This window comes from Wyeomyia smithii, chromosome 2 (genome assembly GCF_029784165.1).
Source record: "Wyeomyia smithii strain HCP4-BCI-WySm-NY-G18 chromosome 2, ASM2978416v1, whole genome shotgun sequence".
Lineage (NCBI taxonomy): Eukaryota > Metazoa > Arthropoda > Insecta > Diptera > Culicidae > Wyeomyia > Wyeomyia smithii.
In genome coordinates, this window is record NC_073695.1 from 40,342,841 (window position 1) to 40,362,815 (window position 19,975).

General features: G+C 38.8%; 3 protein-coding genes across 9 annotated transcripts in view; 1 reads left to right on the forward strand and 2 right to left on the reverse strand.

Moving 5' to 3' along the window:
• LOC129721459 (opsin, ultraviolet-sensitive) overlaps window positions 1–19,975 on the forward strand; it is a 253,856-nt gene that overhangs the window by 191,358 nt on the left and 42,523 nt on the right. For all 6 annotated transcript variants that reach the window (XM_055674023.1, XM_055674024.1, XM_055674019.1 and 3 more), the window contains one exon: window positions 2,192–2,380. In XM_055674023.1, the coding sequence (XP_055529998.1) occupies window positions 2,192–2,380 (189 nt within the window). The remainder of the gene's footprint in view (window positions 1–2,191; window positions 2,381–19,975) is intronic.
• The window catches only part of LOC129721457 (protein yellow-like), a 73,358-nt gene that overhangs the window by 45,381 nt on the left and 8,002 nt on the right, over window positions 1–19,975 (reverse strand). The window contains exon 1 of one of the 2 annotated variants that reach the window (XM_055674015.1): window positions 2,856–3,117. The exons of the other annotated variant lie outside the window; for it this stretch is intronic. Within the exon in view, the coding sequence (XP_055529990.1) occupies window positions 2,856–2,947 (92 nt within the window). The 5' untranslated portion in view covers window positions 2,948–3,117. Of the gene's footprint in view, window positions 1–2,855; window positions 3,118–19,975 lie in introns of those variants that run through there. 2 annotated transcript variants of the gene reach the window in all.
• Window positions 12,896–14,783, reverse strand: LOC129721460 (uncharacterized). The gene has a single exon (XM_055674025.1). The coding sequence runs from the start codon at window positions 14,256–14,258 to the stop codon at window positions 13,029–13,031; it is 1,230 nt and encodes a 409-aa protein (XP_055530000.1). The 5' UTR covers window positions 14,259–14,783; the 3' UTR covers window positions 12,896–13,028.

Sequence of the window (19,975 nt, forward strand, 5' to 3'; positions counted from 1 at the left end):
TCTGAAGATCTGGCAAACCTGATAGTACGTGATAGAACGTGTAGGGCAGAGATGTCAGAAATATTTCGTGTAATGCCACAGATTCTACGGATTCCTACGCGTTTCGGCTTCGCGAGTAGGAAAGAGCACGCGAGTAGGAGAGCATACAGGAGTTCGCGCACATTTTTTTCGAGAGCGAATTTCAGCTTACGTTCGTTCGAGGAAACTCGCAAGCATCAATAATCGGTGTTCTGTAATGAAGGAAGTGAAAAAGGACGAGAAACAGTTCGAATGAAGTATCGCATGCTTTTTATGAACAAAATGATCATTCTCAATTAATCTATTGAAGAATTTAAAAAAATGAGTTCATTCATCTGTGATAACCCTTCTCAATGAATCAGATTTTAAGTCACTTTTATGGGAGTATCCAGAACATGTCACTAAGTAATTGATGATTGAGTTTTGGTTTTCATTAGTCAGCTTTTTTAGTTTTCAGAAATTTTTAGCATTCCATGATGGGGTTAGCTCCAGTTCAAAACTGGTCAGTTTCACGAAAATAGTCGGAACATTCCAGGAAATGGAAAATGTCCTCGGTACTTGCATGAACTAATTTGAGAGTTTCCGGTAATAGGAAGTATCGTATGCTCAGTTTTAGTACAAGATAGAAACAGTTTTCAAGGGGCCAATGTGGTTATAAACACTTAATTTGAATTTCAATGATCTTGTCGAAACTAATTATTTTCTCGGGAGCATTATGAACACGCTCGAAAGTGACCAATGTGTAATTTTATGTACCGCCTCATGGGTTTGGTCCGTTTTTTTAGGTTTAGACCCAGATGAAACCAGGTATGCTATTATAAGAATTGAAGTTAATAGGATTCACAGCCAAATCAGAAATATTTCTATTTATTTTTAGCGGAAGTTTATGGAAAATTACAAATTGCATGAAAATTATTGCAACACCTCATATAGTCAACGATTTTTCCTTATTCTTCCTTAAACAAACACATATGATGCTAATTGTTTTCATTTGACCATGCGAAATGAATTTGTCCCAGATATTCAAGGTATTAGCCACAAACTTTCAAGGCATTATTGACAGTAACGTTACTGCGACACACATAACTACTTCTAGACCTTTGAAATTTAATGGCGAGTTGGCGGGAAATCTCGGGATACGGTGAAATCTTACGTCTTCCCTTGTATTTTCTTCTAGAAATCATCACTTCAATGGTATAGATCAAACACAAACACAATCACGCCATCCCATCTCAAATGATATTTTAAAGACGTCAAATGATTTTTATTTTTTAAGAAGAAAGATGTAAACCTATCTTCTATTTACTTTTCCACAAGATGTAAACTGTCTCAACGCAATACTTGATTAATGTTGCTCGAAGAACCTATCTACTACATAATACGCTTGATAAAAGTAAATAAATGGGCAAAATGCTCGCTGCCTGCATATACACTCTGCTGTGTTCCACTTAGATGTTTGAAAGTATCAGCATTCCGGCAAATAAGTACGCAGGAAAACGTATCCTGACTGCTACAACAAAACGTTCACTATTGAACGACATGGAATGTGATGAAGTTTGCTAGATTTACAACCCACAACATTCTCCGCATGATCAAAAGAACGAAATGACAAATGAGCATTTCGATCTAGACAAGGGTTGTTTTATGCGTCTTTGTCTATCGTTGCTATGGTGAGGTTTGGTTGAAATAAATCCCTGCACATTATTATATCAACTAAGCGGGGGCCTAGTGTGGTTGGTAACGTCTCCGCCAACCACGCTCGACGCCTGGGTTCGAATCCCACCGCCGACATAGGTGTCGATGGTTGTGAGGTGGCGTGATCCACTCACAACCAACCCAACTGGTCTAGATTCAATCCTAGCCGACACCGGGAGATTTTCTGAGGCGAAAAATCTCTGGGACCACGCCTTCCATCGCATAAGGAAGTAAAGCCGTTGGCGCCGGTCCGTTAATAAACGGGTCGTGAGTTAGGGTCCTGAGTGTGGAGTCGCCTCCCTGGGCGTCGGTGATTGGCCACAACAGTGGCGGAAATAGACCGACGAAAAATAAGCGAGAATAAAAAACAAATTTTATATCAACTTCTCAGTTTCATTCATACGCACTAAATAAAAATATCATTGTAGGTTATACAGTAGTATCTGCAATCATGTTTCATTTCTTTTTATTTTCACAGCAAATACCTGACACTGTCCGGTTACTTCGGTCCACCACTAGAGGACACCCTGCGGGAACGAATCGATCCGTTCTGGCTGCAGTTTGAGCCTCCTACCCCTACCGCCCACTACACCATCGGGGCCATCTTCGTTCTAATGGCCCTGGTGGGCTTAGGCGGAAACCTGCTGGTTATCATCATGTTTTGCAAGTAAGTGCCCGTGTTGTTGAAAAACTTTTCTGTACCCAACGCTGATTTCACAAGAAGAAACTATTTCCGTCAATCAGGAACAAGTCAGCTCGAATGCGAAAAAATTCCCACCATAGGAAAATAACGGCCAATTACTTGTCCCATTCACCTTCCCGGAAGGAACGTACACAGCGATTTACAGAGCGGAAATGTGATTTTCCAATATGTCATCCGCCAAACTTTTTCCCAATTCCGTGCTTTCATCTTTGCACTTCATCGGACCCCGGAATGGGGATGAAATTCACGCTCTCGGCGAGATTTTATTTAGCGATCTTGATGGCTCCTATTGTACGCGATTAAAACGTCAAAAATTTGGCACTTTTCAGAATTAAATTCCTCGAATAAGTTATCGTGCTTCCAGTTTGATTCAATTTCAGCTCACTTGCAGAGAGTTTTTCAACGCTTTCGCCCGTACGGAAAATTATTGCATGCTTACACTGCATAGAAGCTTAGAATGCTTATCGTCAGACCAGTGCTGATAAAAGTCATTTTCCCCAGCAAAATTCTTCGAAAATTACAGCCAATCATTTTCAATTTTCACTTTCAATGATCGCAGCACTCTTTCAGATACACTAGATTTTCGTCCTAGTAACGTGCTGTTATACTCAGATGAAATAGATCGCGCGCATCGTTCACGGTTACGGTATAAAATTTGACGACAAATCCAACCAGGTGATCTTCACTTCAAAGCGAAAAAGAAAAACAAACAGTCCACTCTACCAAAATAAACCTCACCGAAACACTTTTTCACTGACACTGACCTATGTCTTGACAATCTTCGTTAACTGATAAACTGATTTTGTTGTGTTGCTTTCATCGCATGAAATATAATGAGGTGTTTTGACAGTTCACTTCTATGCAAAAAGCGGGAAGGGAGAACTCTGAAAGGATTGTAAAAAAATAACGTTTCTGGATGCTTTTTTTCACTTTCACTCAAGACTGTCAACAAATATCAACCCTGCGTCAGACAAACAATTGATTTCCACTTTGCTGAAAGCATGCAGTGACCAGTGGTGGTGTTGTTGTGCACATGGTTTATACATAACAATTAACTTTCATTTGTATGTTACCACATTGTTTTCAGGGATTTTTACGAAATTAGTTTTATTTTCAATTTTTCGACCATATTTTAACACTATTGTTTACTCGCCAAACATGTGACAAGGGCCCATGTGCCATATGTAAACAAGCCAAATTTTCTCGTTTTTTGATTAATACAAGCGAAATCTGCCCTCAATAATATAATTTATTGACAAAAGAATTTACTCTTAATCAAACAATCTTATTTGTACGGTAGATTAAGCTTGTATTCATTGAAAAACGTGAAATTGTGGCACATGGGCCCTTTTTACATGTTTGGCGAGATTTGATTTTCTTACTTTCAACATTGGTTTTATTTCTGACTGTATAGTCTGTTAGCGTTCTGTTATTGTTATTTTACCGTTTTTATTTCATAAATTGTAAAAAATTGAGATAGAGCTCTCACAGTTTGAACTCAGTTTTTGCCTGTAAGCGCTATCATAAAACTTTACATTACTATACCAGTGAAGCCGTATGTGCATATACTAAATATAATTTAATTAGCTCCTGCCTAGTTTTCTTCCACCTCATTCATAAAAAAAACATTTTTTTCTCCTTCGCCTCCGGGGAGAAGAGTTTGACATCAAAAGTCTCGAGCACTAAGTAATAACCAGCTGTCACATGAAATCTCCCCAATGTAGGCAACTCACCATGGTGGAATGATGAGACCACAAGCGTCCGTTACCTTTTAACGGGTGAGACTGAGCGCATCTCAGGTACAAAAGAAAATCACAGTAATGAATATATTCATTATATATTATATATGGTTGAACCTTATTATATACCCTTTTGCATTAGCGAAAGAGGGAAAGCCTTATCTCTATTATACTACCGAGGACCGAAGCATGTCAATGTTCTGGTATGGAATATAGCACTATTTTTGTTTACATTGTTTTCATTGTAAATGTAAATTTACGCATCCTTCATAGGATGCTGCTTCAGGTATTTTACTTCTTCTATTGATCAAGGATACATATCCAATAAGTGTGACAACGTGAGTGGATACGCAATGCTCTCAGGAGAGCTAAAACTAGATCAAACGAATCGTCAACATCGAAAAAGGATTGAAGCTTGTCAATACCCAATACATTTTCTTATTGCGCTGTTCCACAAGCGAACGCAATTTTTGCATAAATGCACCATTATGCACTTCCTGCATTTGCAACTATATTTTCCGAGTCGGATATATTGTTCGTAGAAATAGTTATCATCTCGCTGGGAGCTACAGAACAATCAAATTCACATTTTCTGCTTGCAGTGAAGTTGTTTGGTTGACAGGGAATCGGATTACTTCACATGTTTGAAAGAAATTCATGTAACCAGCACATACTTACTTCAGCAGGAAATTCTCCCTTGTCAGAAACAAGACATCGGAACTCAGCAGGATAATCGCAATCTACTCAATTACATCCCGTTTCAATTAACCGAAGTATAATTTTCCCAATCGCTCTTCAGCCTTGAAGCACTGGAGGCTGGAGCAAACGAAAATCTCAGATCACAGCCAAGCCTCATTCGAGATTAATTGAATGTCAAACATTCAATTGGAGGCTTTCGTTCATTTTCCGAGTGATTAGTGACATCTGGAGACGGCTGATGAAAATTGCATTGCACGAGCATTGCAGTGATACAACGTTGTACAGTTTATATGTGAATTAAAGGACAACTCTAATGCATCTCCATCCCGACACACGAAGTGGTTGTGGATTGACAGCAGTGGCGTTCGAAATGATTTCAAAATGTCAATATCATTTAACACTCGGGTCGTTCCTGAACCTTGTTGAGGAATCCTAGTGTTTGAAAAAGGTTTAAGCAAGTGAGGAATATTAAATTAACGAAAGTTATTATTCCGTTTGCGTAACTCAGAATAAAAAGTTAGTTGTATTCTACTTCGAAAATTTGAGTACTTGAAATTATCTCAATTCACTTTATTTTATTCGTCCAAATGAATAAGGGACAATCTACAACTTTCGAATAAAATTACAATCCTCAATTCTGAGAGACGCCAGAGCTCATCAACAAATAATTATCAATCGGCCATTTTTCTGTTTGTTTCTGTGCACAAATAATGCATATATATGTATACCGTTTTGATTCAAACTTCGAACAGTCTCAAACTTCGAACACTTTAGAATAAAAATCGCATTATTATAGCTAGCGTACCTATCGAAAGTATGGTTACTATATGCCATTTTGTTGCTTGAAATGTCCTTTAACCAGTGATGAATACTGCCTGTAATCGCATAATTGTAACATTCGACATTTTATGGATTTCGTGCTTTTTATTGGGAAATGCTTGGAATAGTATGTATTTTTTACATCTGAAAAAATATACTTATGTTTGTTTGAAAAAGTCGTAAAAAATAGCAAGTTGTTTTGTCACATAGCGTAAATTACCGCATAATTGTCACACTACTTAACATTTTCAACTTTTTGTCAAAAAGGCTTCCATTCGAATCCACATCTGGATCCTTTGAAACTCGGAGGTTATTGTGGTCCGGTAGCAAACCACCGGTGATCCGTCTCTTATGTTCAGCTCATGCTTGTTAAAAACAAGATAAACTTCATTTCCCTTGTGATATATTCCAAAAGTACCTTGAAAGTGACGGCATAAAAGTATCATTGCAAAAATTTCAACTAATTTGGCTTCAAAAGTAATGTTCAATGTATACATAGTGTAAAGTAGTGCTTTCTTCATGATACTAAGTTTATTTGAAGCGTCTATTTGCAAAAATATATTAAGAACAATGCATTTAAGGTCAAAATATAAAAGTGTCATTTTCTCGAACAACAAATATTGCAAATGTTACATTACAATTATGCGATTATGGGCAGTATAGCTCTTCACTGCAGGACCACTTCCATGGAACCAGCAGGCGTTGAAAAAAGTGACAGTCAGTGTTCAAACGGTTTGCCTTTCTATCTCTTTGTGATTACTTTGAAGTGTTCGGAATTTGAATCAAAGCCAAGTTCTGAATTTTCGTTTGAAATTTGATGCAGTACGGTACCATAGTCTAACAGACATGCCACAAAATTGGATCAAAATAGCGGTCAATTCAAAAGAGTTTCAGTTACGCAGATTATGGCCGCCCGCCGTAATGGTGGCAAAGCTGTGCTTTTTCCGTTTGAACTTGGGGCATCCTAACTATTTAAGTTGTTATGGCGACTGTGTACAGCGCGGCTGTTTTTTTCACTGACTCGTTTCCACAGCGGTCGTTGCTATCGTCTCCGTTTGACGTTTCATCCAACATAAACTTTTAGCAGCGCTGTTATCGGGCTGCCAAATTTGAGAGCGCTATGCTTGCCGGAGGCCCGGCTACTATTTTATAGCGCGTTTAACCGCGACCGGTACGATAAGAAGTGATGATAGAGCGCTGCCAAACGGGATATAGAAACGCATCGTTGCCCTTAGTTGACAGTTGTCGAGCATTTTGTTGCCAGGAACAGCAGATAAGGGGTAGGGTTGCCAGAAATGCTGAAGTTCACTTCAGAACAACAATTTTTTATGGAGTGCCTATCAATACATTTATTATGTCGCAGAAAGGGTTGCCAGAAATGCTGAAGTTCACTTCAGAACAACAATTTTTTATGGAGTGCCTATCAATACATTTATTATGTCGCAGAAAGGTCGAATATTAGGCCATTCCCAGGCGGCATCACCTGAATCTAAACTTTGATTACACAACTAAAAACTAGACTAAGAACTTTAAGATAATTTTTCGAGGTAAAAACTGATCTCTCTCCGCGGAGAGAGAATTCAGTTTGATCCCAACATAAATTTCAAATTGAAGTATCTAAAGATATTTTTTAAATTCATCTTCTATCGCATTAACAAGTCTGAGCGTGAATTTTTCTAACAAAACTCAACAAAGTACAAAATACACATTTTGGGGGACCCCTAAGCAAAGCTTGGCTCTATCTTCCAATTCGGAACTCGTTCTTCTGTTTATTATATACAGACTTCGCAGCCAACTGTTTTAGTGTACAGGACAATTTCGGAGATAGTCACGATCCTACTGACACTAGCAGCCTCTCTCGAGCCAAGACTCAAACCTACGACAACTGACTTGTTAGGCCAGAATCGTACCTCGAGACCAGCTGGGATAGTTGGGTTTGGGGGCCCTACAAATCAAATAAAATAAGCTTTTCTCAAGCAGAATCGAATTTCAAAAGTCTTTGATCCCCAATGATAAAACTCACTTTCAAAGTAGTTGCGGAGTCTAGACAACTGAAATTGCATTGCGTGTTCAATTGACTCTAATGGTTTCGGACGTAACTTGGAGAGCCGTCTTTTTCGAAGATGAAACTAATTAAAAATAGATTGTGCACGACTCTAAAGAAGGCAAGACTGTCAAATTTTGCAATGTTAACTTGCGAAACTCTAGGAGCTTTTGTAAGAAATCATAGGTGATTGAACGAGTTACCTGCGTGTCATGTGATGTAATGTGTAATGTCTCGAAACTATCCAGAAGTTTTAATGTACTACACCTTTCCCCTTGAAAAGAATGATGTAATGAAATGAAATCATCCGTTGTAAGCTTTTCTCCAAATTTCTTCAATTAAGTTCAACAAGTTCATTTTAAAATTTAAATTGTCTTATGCTCGTGTACTTCTGCTACCTTTACTATTTTTTTCTACTGCTATCAAAAGAAGTGATTGAACTTGAAGAAAAACTGATTTATCTCTCAAGAAGACACATTCATTATGAGCAAAAGCAAATATTAAACTTTTGAGAAAGGTCCGTTACCGGCCTTCCGACGAAGCTTTCTTATGGTGCCGGAACAAGAGCATTGTACGGTCTTCACGTCGACTTTTCGAATGCATCTCCTGGCTCTACAAATCCACTGTTTGCCGTTCATTGATCTCTAGTTATGTTTGCACCAAAGTAACTTAAAATCTTAAGTTGCCACAAAAGATCAAAAACTACTGGTCGCAGTGGGCTCCATTTAAAAAAAACCTAAAATCACAAAGAAATCTGTGATTGGACGACACTGTGGTAGATTCGTTGGGTTGCGTATTTTGGGTTACAAATGGAATCGAATGGTTATTCAGGAACACTAGTGTTTTTCATATTTTATCTGGCCAAAACAAATACCTTTCATCGGTGTAGTGTTTTGGAACTGGAACTAAAACTTTGTTCAAACAATCGTTCTGGTGTACATCTTGATTGATAGGCAACCACTAGACTTGAACCATATTTTAGACAAGTAGGAAAATATCTTTTTCTGTACACAACTGTGGCCGGTCTTCCTTCCTGGCGGACTAATACTGAGGTTTGCAGGAAATTATACACAATTGAAACCAGAAGATTTCCGCCTTCAAAGTGGCTTACCGTGAACTTTGCCAAAATTGTTGTGCAATGCATAACGAACAGTACTTACAGAATGTTCCTCTTACATAATGTTCCTTGTTTCGACGCCATTTCAAACAGAACTGGGCATGCATAAACAAAACAAAAAAAAACTGGCAAAAAGCAGAGAGAGAGAGCTTACACATACATACTATGGTGAGGCAAAGTGATCGATTTTCCAAAACCAAGTTTTTTTGGTTCCTTTTGGGGCCCCAAACAACCCTAAACTTACCTGAAGTCGATTGGTTTTGTCTCCGCTGGGCGCATTGCATTTCAAATTTGTATGAAAATTTATATGGGAAAACCTACTTTTTTGCATTTACCATTCTAGAGAGCTCAATAATACTCTAATAATGCACTACATTATGTTAAAGTATAGTATTTCAGATGCCTGACAAATTTGCAGAAGACTCTGAAGAGCTAGAGTGTCTCTAAGAAAAGCTATAGCTGTTCAAAGTTGAATATGTCGATTTAAATGCAGGAAATCTTGTTTTCTGCCAACATTACCAATGTACCGACGTCAGTAGGATTCCCTTCAGAAGTAACCTGTCGTAACGAGTTTATACACTCAGCTGGATCAAGCAAACAAATTTAGGTCAATATTCTAAGCGTAGGTAGAATTTACAACGTGTTTCAGAGCTTAAAGCAAAGCAAAGCCCTGGTGCTACATTCCGATTCGGAACTTGACCTTCTGTTTTATCATACACAGACTTCGCAGCCGACTGTTTAGTGTACAGGACAATTGTGGGGCTAGCGCTACGATCCTACTGACAATAACAGTCTCTCCCGAGCCGAGACTTGAACCTACGACGACTGGCTTGTTAGGCCAGCATCGTACCTCGAGACCATCTGGGTGTTTCAGAGGTTACTTCTGATGAAAATCTGACTGACGCCGGTACACTGGCAGTATTGGCAAAAAAAATGATTTGCAACATACATTTCGACATACTCAACTTTGAACAGCTCTTTTTTTGGGACACCCTAGCTCTTTTGTGTCTTCGGCCAAGTTGTTAGACATCAAAAACCTACCATTTGAAGTCATGAAACCTATGATTTGAGCCATTTTGAGCTCTTTAGAATGGAAAATGCAAAAGAGTTGGTTTTTCCATACAAATCTCCATATAAATTTGAAATGCAATGCGCCAAGTGGAGACGGAGCGGAGACGGAGCGGAGAACAAAAAAAGTTGGTTCTGGCTTTCTGATTCCCCACCCTAATACATACTCACATTTCTCTGTGAGTGTGTTTTTTCGTCACGCGTTATTTCATATCGACGATGCTTAAAAGTATCAAGAAGTGTTCATGTACTACACTTTCCCCCCTTAAGGAGAATGATGTAAAGAAAAAAAATCTTTCGTTGTAAGCGTTCCTCCAAAACATTTTTAAAAAATTTGTTTTTTATTTGTATATAATTTTCCTCTAAACCTTTTTTTAAGTTTCAATTGTTTTATCAAAATAAAAGTAATAAGCCTTCTACATTTATGTTTGTGTTTTGCAGCACAAACATTGGTCCATATTACAGATTGATAGAGAAATTCAAATATTATCTTTTATCTCGTGCGGAAAAATAACTTTGTGTCCAAAAACAAATTCGTTAAGAAAATAGCCATGTTCAGTATTTGGTGTGGTGTTGTGTGAAAAGGCGCAATATTCATTTTAATCATTCCAGTCTGAATGATGAGCATTGGTGAAAGAGACATCTGTAATTTCTCTCCAATGCGCCTATTAATGTTTGAGGGTAACAGGCTGTGGCAAATTTCTCTCTTTAATTTTTTTAACGACTTAGTTTTTGTTCTGGAAAAGGTTTTAGCTATATGCTGGTGATTTAAAAATCTTTATTGTAGTGCACACTGAAGAAAATTCCCGGCTTCTACAAGGCTCACTGACCACGTTTGTTGATTGGTGCCGCATGAACAACCTAATAATTCGCATTGATAAATGTCAGGCCATATCGTTCCACCACACATCACAATCAATTTTGTCTGATCATAACATTGAGGGGCAAACAATCCCCACAGTCATCAAAGTGTCCGGAGTTGAGTTGGACTCCAGAATAAGATTTAACTTTCACCGAACGGCCTGCTTGGGATTTCTCTAACCTGGATTGCTGGAAATCATTGTATTGTGCCTCGTCCGCCCAATTTTAGCGAATGTGTCAATCGTGTGGCAACCGCATACACTTTCGTGGAGCCCTAGAATCGAACGTATCAAGAAGCGGTTCATTCGTTTAGCATTGAGGAATCTGCCTTGAAGAAATTCCGATAGTTTGTCATCAAATCCTGAACAGATGTCGGCTACTGGCCCTCGATACAAAGGAACGACGAAGGAAACTACAACAAACTTTGATCGTGGCGAAAATGTTGTTTTTTGTTCCCAAGCTACTTGAACGGATGAACTTTTGTATAACATATAGAAGTCTCCGGAATACATCTTTATTACAGACAGTCTTTCATCGGACTTTGTTTGCTCTAAATGAACCGATTTCAGCTTGTGTTCGAGCGTTGATGGCTGTGGGAGAGCAGCTCGACTTTAATCGCAAATAGGATTGAATATATGATAGATTAGACTTGTTTAATAAATTGAGACTTAACTTGTCTGATAAATTACACCAAAATTCAAATGTTTACTTAATTTTTAATAGTCCGCAAATCTGTTCAAATACTTCATTATTAAGTTCAGTGCCTTAATCAGATTGGTAACTAGAAATGGCTCTGTTAGCGATTTATTCTAGTATTTCTTTTGGGATAAGTTTTAAAAGCTAGCCTTCCACAGAGATAGCATTCATGGTTCTTCTATATCTTAATAGTAGATTTCCATTTGCATTTATATTGAGAATTTTTTTTTTATTTCTATTCTCGCTTATTTTCCGTCGGTCTAGTTCCGCCACTGTTGTGCCAATCACCGACGCCCGGGAGGCGACTCCACCCAAGACCCTAACTTACCACCCGTTGATTAACGGACCGGCGCCAACGGCTTTACTTCCTGATGCGATGGAAGGCGTGATCCCAGAGATTTTTTACCTCAGAAAATCTCCCGGTGTCGACTAGGATTGAATCTAGACCAGTTGGGTTGGTTGTGAGTGGATCACGCCACCCCACAACCATCGACACCTATGTCGGCGTTGGGATTCGAACCCAGGCGTCGAGCGTGGTTGGCGGAGACATTACCAACCACGCTTGGCCCCCGCCTTGAGAAAAAAAAAATTCTAAAAAACAGGTCATCGCAACGCAGTCAAAAGTTTACGCTGCTTGAATGGAGTTGAAAAACTATACTCCACCGAATCTCTTGAAAACGTGTAGTTTATTTTATTAAACTAATTTTTTTAGATTTAAATCTCTAATGTAAAAGTACAATTTTTGTCCTCCTTTGAGCAGTGTTTTTAAACTCTTTTTATCTTTTATTTTTGTCATCCCGAAACAATTATTGAGGTATGCCAACATTGGTTATTAACAAAAGTACAAAAAGTATCATAAAAGTACAAACTCTGTTCCAACTTTTCATTTTCTTGGCACTTCATACTGTTTTGAAACTTTCCCAAAAAATTCAGTAAATTTTATCTGCAAATCTAGTACTATTTTAGGTTTAAAGGAAAATTGTGTACAACAATGGAGAAAAAATATTAAAATAAATTGTTAATTTCTAGTCTTCTGTGATGAAGGTTTTGTTTAGTAACAACATCAGATCATGGGGGTTTTCTACATAAACAGCTACATAAATTGCTAATGGTTCACGAGTTAAAAAATTTCGGATATCAAAGGGTTTCGGAAGTTTTTTCGGAAAAATAACTCCACTTGTCAAAAAATTTACAGGAATTATTGTATTCAATAACAAATCAAGGCATGTGATATCTCCAAAAAGTAGTAAAAAGGGTTCTTCATTTTCTTACTTGAAACTATGTTTGAGAAACACAAACCAGCAAATGTAAACGCAAAAAGACTTTCAGAACACCGCTTATTCAAACGCAATCAACAAATGCTCCACCATCAAAGGACATGGAAAAATTGTTTGCAAAACTGTGCTGTGATATAGACATTAAAAAAAAAGCTATCGTTTTCAAGATTTACATTTTTTTTTTGTAATTTTCACCATTTTTTTCCATTAAATAGTTGGGTATACAGATATTTGATTAAAACAGCTTAGCATATCACGAATAGTATAATAAATGCAATAATTAGGTACGAATTCATTCAATCAACTCCGGTTCAGTATTTTCCGTCACCATCGGGTCCGCATTGTTGGCCTTCTCCTTGTTGCGACTGCAATGGCGTCCACCGCGTTCACCTCGGGGACATTTGGAACCCCTTCCGTGGTCAAACTTTCCATGCCGGTGGCCCTTACCATGCTTCTTGTGATGTTTGCGTTTCTTTTTGGCCCCATCGCTGCTGGAACTTGAGCTGCTGCTGCTGCTGCTGCTGCTGCTACTGCTGCTGCTGGAACTAGAGCTGCTCGAGCTCGAAGTTGACCGAGCTCTGCGGCCATGCTTGTGCCACTTTCTAGCCCAGCGTTTCATTTCACGACCACGCGACTCCATCGGTCCGCAGGGACCCCCGAAACGCTCAATCGGTCCGAATCCACGAAACCCGTGGTGGTGATGAAAAAAATCCGCCGTTGGCGGCGGGCCACGACGATCCATCGGGCCGTAACCCATTCCAAAGAATCCACGCATGTGATGAGGTGGTGGAGGTGGGCCATGGTGGCGACGATGATGGTGATGATGTGGGTGGTGATGGTGCGGTCCGGGACCGAATCCAAAGTCAAAGCCCATTCGGGGATCAAATTCGTGCCTTCCATGATGACGGTGGCCATGCCGCTTACGGCCACGTCTTCGCTCGCCCAAATGCATATCTTCAATGTCCTTGGCCATACCCTCGTCCTGCAGAGCGGACTCTCGGTTGGCCGCCAAGTCAACAGCATCCTTCAACGTCAATGTTTCGTTCTCCTCGCAAAGCCTATCCTGAATCGGGCCGGGAATCAATCCAACCACAAATTTGTCCAACAGCAGCGGTTCCAGCTGCTCTCCGAACTTGCAGTCTACCGATAGTTTCTTCAAGCGAGCGAACCACGACTTGACATCCTCTCCAAAGCACTGCTCCGCCCGATAGAACTTAGATCGCTCACGAAAAACTGCTATCTCCGGTAGGTACTGCTTGGCCAACAAATCGCACAACTGCTCGTAGCTTTTGTCCTTCGGTGAATCCGGATGGCACAGATTTCGCAGCGTCCGATAAGTTCCGCTTCCAATTACGCTCATCAAAACCGACGCCCGATTGCCTTCCGATACTCCATTAGCCTTCAGAAATTCCTCCAGTATCTCCCGGTAAACACTCCAATCATCCGTCTGACCATTGAACTCCGGAATGATGCCAATCTGAGCCACTCCTCCAGCGGTAATGTTGCTGTTATTCGAAGCCATGATTGCGTTATGCTGCTGTCGGTAGCTCTCCCCGAGCTATTTATACCGAACAACACAAACCAGTGCAACGCCATCGCCGCCGCTTCTTATCTATCGTATTTGTAAACAGAGAGTATCAGGTTTTTTCATGTTTCAACGTGATCATCCAACCGGCTTATGACTCATCTGTTATTATTGTGGGGCGGTGGGTGGTGGGTGAGTGGTTGCAAAGCGGGCGATAAACATTCTCGAATTTCACCACTGTCATGTCGGCATTGCATCAGTGTAGGTCAACCAAGTTATTGTGTGTCATTCCGGTACGTATGTACGTACGGCACACAGGCGGGGATTTTTGTCACGTTGCACCGCACCGTGGTGACGCGAGATTAACGTGACTCACACTTACCATGACGGCTATTTTTTCTGTTTTGATTCAAACGATTCAAATCGTTTGCCGGTCAAAGGAATGGGAAGAGATTTTTTTGTTGGTAAACACAGCTATATTACGCAATTTAAGTTAAGTTGCGATGATGTCGCAGGAAATAATTTGTTCCGTACGGCTGCTTCCAACACAATGGAACATGCTCGTTCATGTTTCGATCCGATCATTCCTCTTGTGAGCCTTCGAACAGTTCTTGTATTAATTTCTTCATGTTGAGAAATATTTGAGAGACCTGATTTCATTTGTCGCATTCGTTTGGTAACTGTATGATTGATTTTGACGTTTGGTTTTATCATTTGTGGTTACTGGACATAATATATGTACTTTCTAAAATAAACGTTAAATATAGTGAATTATACTCCATTTTGGACATTCAAGATATATTCGTGTGTTCGGTAATTAAATTAGATTTTATGAAACGATGATTTATATTTCGAACAATTAAAAAAATACTGTAAGACGTCTCATCACACCGCAGCTTTTGAAAATTTTTCTCATTTATATATTAACCTCATATTGACTAAGCTCCATGCTAAAAGCATATTTTAATCATGTGATAGTTTATCTGTAATTAATGAATATTCTTTGGTGTGTTTAAGTTTAAAACATGTTCGAAACAAAAAAGTAAAAATTGGAAATGTAAAAAAATTACCAAGATCTGGAATCTTTTAGATCAACGAGATTTCATCATAGTTTCATCATGATATAAATATTCAATATTCGCTGCAGTACTACTTGAAGTTTATATTTATAGAGTGAAGCAATCTTTGACGTTACATATAACGATTTTCATTATTATTTTGTGATACTTTTATCAAAGTGTTACTAAATCTGCCATTTGTTATTAGCGTTTTTTTTTTAAAGTACTTCTAGTTAGTTTAGTTTGCTTTAGTTTTAGTTAGTTTTAGTTTTAAAGTAGCTTATATTGATCAACAGTCCTCAAGAATGATTGATGAACACTTGAAGAATCCCTCATAAAACTCTATCATCAGTACGTGTAATCCACCTTATAAGTAGTTTTAAAACACACGTGCGCAAATTTGTATGTAGGAGTTTTTGGGGCTGGAGAAGGTTCTTATGATGGGTCGAAATGTCTCCCCCCTCTGGAAAGGAGCGCTTTTGTTTAATGAATCACAAATTTCCGTGAAACTCGAGAACTAATTAAGCAAACGGAACCAAATTTGGCATGTTAGGGTTTTTGGTTACGAGAAATGTTTCATGATGGTTTGACAACCCGGGAGGGGGAGAGTAAGGGTACCATATACAGACTCTGTTCGATGTTGGCAACACACCAGAATTTTGTCTGTTGCCAAAATCGAACCATGCCAAGAATGAACGGGTTTTTTGATATATTTTTTAAATTTTAAAGGACGACCTTGGGTATGAAATGGAGAAAGCAACTTGGAAGAAACGCCTAACATAGCTCTGGCCAATCCAAGCCTCCACCCATCGCCTCCTCGCACAGTGGTTCGCCCATAGGCCAAAAATAGAAAAAAAGTTTTTTTGTTTTCTGGCTATTATTGATTAAATGGATCGGTTATAGACCTGGGAATGCAGAAAAGCTGTTTTTGTTGGCCTCTTTTATGAACAATTTACATTTGAACACGAGATAAGGGAAGGTGTTTGACACTCGCAAAATCAACTTAAAAAGATGTGTTTTTTTACATTGTGTACATATCCGCTGTAGAACAAATTCAAGAGGTTAATCTGTTTATTTTCATCATGAGCTTTCAGAAAACAGGTTTGTTTTGCTATTGCGGTGTTGTTTGGATAGGTATGTGCTAAACTGTTATTATAATTAATCGTGAAAGGGAACGTAGTAATAAAGTCAGAGAGCACCACCCATAATTAAATTCATGTAAACTTTTAAATGTGTTCCGCGCGAGATACTATCACTAAATTACCACCAAACGAAAGATTTAGGACATAAAAATGATTTGTTAAAGGTTGCAGCTGCAGGTATTTGCATCTTAGTCGATGACAGGCGGCTAAACATGGTTACTTTTTCGTTTGAATTTCATACTCTTTACATAGTTTCTTAGAAGGATTGTGGTACAATCAGCTCAAATTTACAAATTTGTTCTTAAATGTTTGTCTATATTAGAATTTCGATATTTGGTGTTGAAATACGGGAGTTTCTTGAGAAAATATCAAATTTTTTAGAAGTTATTCCAGAAGAATAACGTAAATTAAAAAATCAAACTTTGATCGCTATGGGGTTCACTTAACGAAACCAGATTGTGCTTAAATTTTACATAGGGTCTTTTCTCGAGAAGGCAAAACTTTCGAAAGCTGCTGTATTTTGAAATTCAATGGTCAAACTTTTCCCTATACTTGATTGGCACCCTATCATGCATGCATAAATAATGGCAATGCCAGAAAATTTAAACAAGTTGGATGATACGCGGTAATGCGCAAGTCTTGTGCTTGGGTAGCTAAGCTAGGGAGTGCTAAAACTAAGCGTCTGTTCCCCATGTTAGGGGCGGCTTAAACAGCGTCTGTTTCGGAGCGAGTGGCTGAATATGAAATGCAGCTACAGCCAAGATGGCAACATTAGGCTACCACCTAATTGTACTAGAAACAACAAAAAATAACAAAAAAATGAAGAAAGATATCAATCTGGATTTTTGGCAACGACCTTCAGCATGAAAACACGGACTTGAATCGAAACATGGAACGTCTTGACCCTTGCCCAGCAGGGCAAGCTGGCTCAATTAGCCGCCTAGAGCTCAATATTCTGGGCCTGAGCGAAGTCCAATGGCTGAACACTGGTGAACATAAAACAGTATCTGAGCAAGTGTTATTAAACTCTGGCATACGAGGTGAAAACGCGAACCGTGAACCGGAAGTAGGACTTCTACTAAGCCCAAAGGCACAGGCAGCCTTAATGAGATGGGAGCCGATAAACGAGGGAATAATCGTTGCCAGATTTAGAACTCGGGTTAGAAACCTCACTATAATCAAAAACATCATATCATGAAGACTGGGAACTCTGCCTGAGATTGAGCGACAGTTTTGGCAGCGCAGTCTTTCGAGTAAAAGTGGAACTGACGCATGCTAGTATGTGTGCCGGCGATGCGAATGCAAGCCGAACGTACAGGCTGGTCTACCACATACGCACACTCTGTCTTCGCAGCGATGTATCACCAGCACTTTCATAGCAAACTTCCACCTTTATTAGATGGAGTGCGCTGTTTGATTTGACGCTTGTCTTTTGTATGGGATCGATCCAGAGATGCCAGTCTTCTTGATATGATGTTTTTGCTATGATACAGTGTTACGCGCCAACAGATGCTGCCGACTTGCAGGAGAGAGAGAGCTTTTAAAGTCAGTTGAACAGCGTGGTAGAGAGTCCCAAAAAGTGACATCCAAATCCATTTGGACGACTTCAACGCGAAAATTTGCTCCAACAACACCGACCTCGAGCGCGTCATGGGACGCCACGGGCTAGGAGGGGGAATGAGCGATGCCAATTTCTAATGATTGTAACCGTTATGTGCCCGACAGAAAAAACACCCTTGCGTCCCGGACGGGTATTTAGGCACCTATCCACAAAATAAAATTCTCATAACTTTTACAGCTTTCATCCGACAGATTCATCAGACTGCATTAAACGATTCGGCAACTTATCTACTTTGGAATTGGTGTCGATGGTGCCCCGAAAAAAATTACTAATTCTCGGAAATCCTGTTTTCCGGGGATATGTTCCGAAGCTGAGGAGTTTCATTAATATTTGAGTAGAGTTTTCCAATTATCGGTTTATGGTCCATTTTTATGGTTTTGGGTGTTATTGTGATATGTCTTCAGAATTGTCTTTCTGGAATAGCTTCCACTTGGGATTCTAGGCCATAGCAACAATTAAATAAAACAAGGTCAAATATCACCATGATCCCAAAGAACGGAAATCAACTCCAGATGCCATTTTTAAATTCAAGATGGTGACTTCCAATTTCCGGAAAACACCCAAAATTGACCAAATACCATCTCATATGAGTACTTTCGGAATCATATGATGTCCAGAGACCTGAAACAAACCCAAGACACCATTTTGAATTCAAAAATGGCAACTTTCGGTTTATATCAAACAACCTGAGATGGCCTAATACCACTCAATATGTTTTTTTTTCTGGGATCCGAATGATACCTAGAAACCGGAAATCAACTCCGAATGCAATTTTAAAATTCACTTCCACTTTTCAAAAACAGCCAAAGTTACCATGGAATGGGGAGAAATTGATCAATTTTTATAACAATTTCCAATTAACTAATACGATACTATGAGGTAAATTGGGGTGAAATTGATCACCATTGAAATCCATACATTCTTTTGGCAATGTGCTTTTTTTTCGATATGCTAAAGATAAATGATGATTTATGTGCTGAAAAATAACATTCACAGCTAGTTTAGAAACGAAAATAACGATATTTCAGGTTAAAATTTGTTTATTTTGGTTCACGAGCTGCTTGTTGCTAAATTTGCTCTTATGTGATCCTCGTTAGACCGATTTCAACTTGGGTTGTTGCAAAATCTCAAAAACTAGCTCTGAAATTAAAAATCTTTGTGGTTTCCTGCGAATTCATCAGTATTTCTTTAATGGTATGGAATGATTATTGTTGAAAATTACATTTTTTTAGCTTTTATCAAACTTTACTCACTTCTCCAAATTTAACGTAGTAAATCCTCAACTAAGATTACTTTAAGTAAATTCAATACTTTTTTTTTGTTATTTGGAACCTGTTTGGTCAAATTTGATTGAGTTTTGACTGAGTTAAAAGAATTTTTCGAAAATATGAAAAATTCCAGCGGGCATGCAAGGGTTAACTTTGACAGGTATGCGAATCATGCAGAAGTTGCGTTTGAAGACACGTTAAAATTGCCTAGTGTTGTAAGAGCGATATCTTTTGATTAGTATTTTTTATCACGAATTTTCAGGTGATCAATTTCACCCCATTCCACGGTAATCAAAAACTACCTCCACCACCTCATCTCGGAATTGGAATGATATCCAGACCCATAGACACTTATAAAATACCTCTCCGAAAATAATATGGTAGCCCTGAAAAGATTCAAAATGGCATCTGGGGTTAATTTTTGGTTTCTGTACATCATCCCGATTAGCATACGGTCGTTTAGGCTGTTTTCTTAGGGTCAATTTTAAACTTTCGTGTATCACCCCGATTACCCCGATTGTGTCGACCTGAAAGGATAGTATCTTGAAAAATAAAAATAAAACTTAGTGTCCATTCTGGATATTTATGCAAAGTTGACAAATTGCGGTAACCATTAAGATGTATT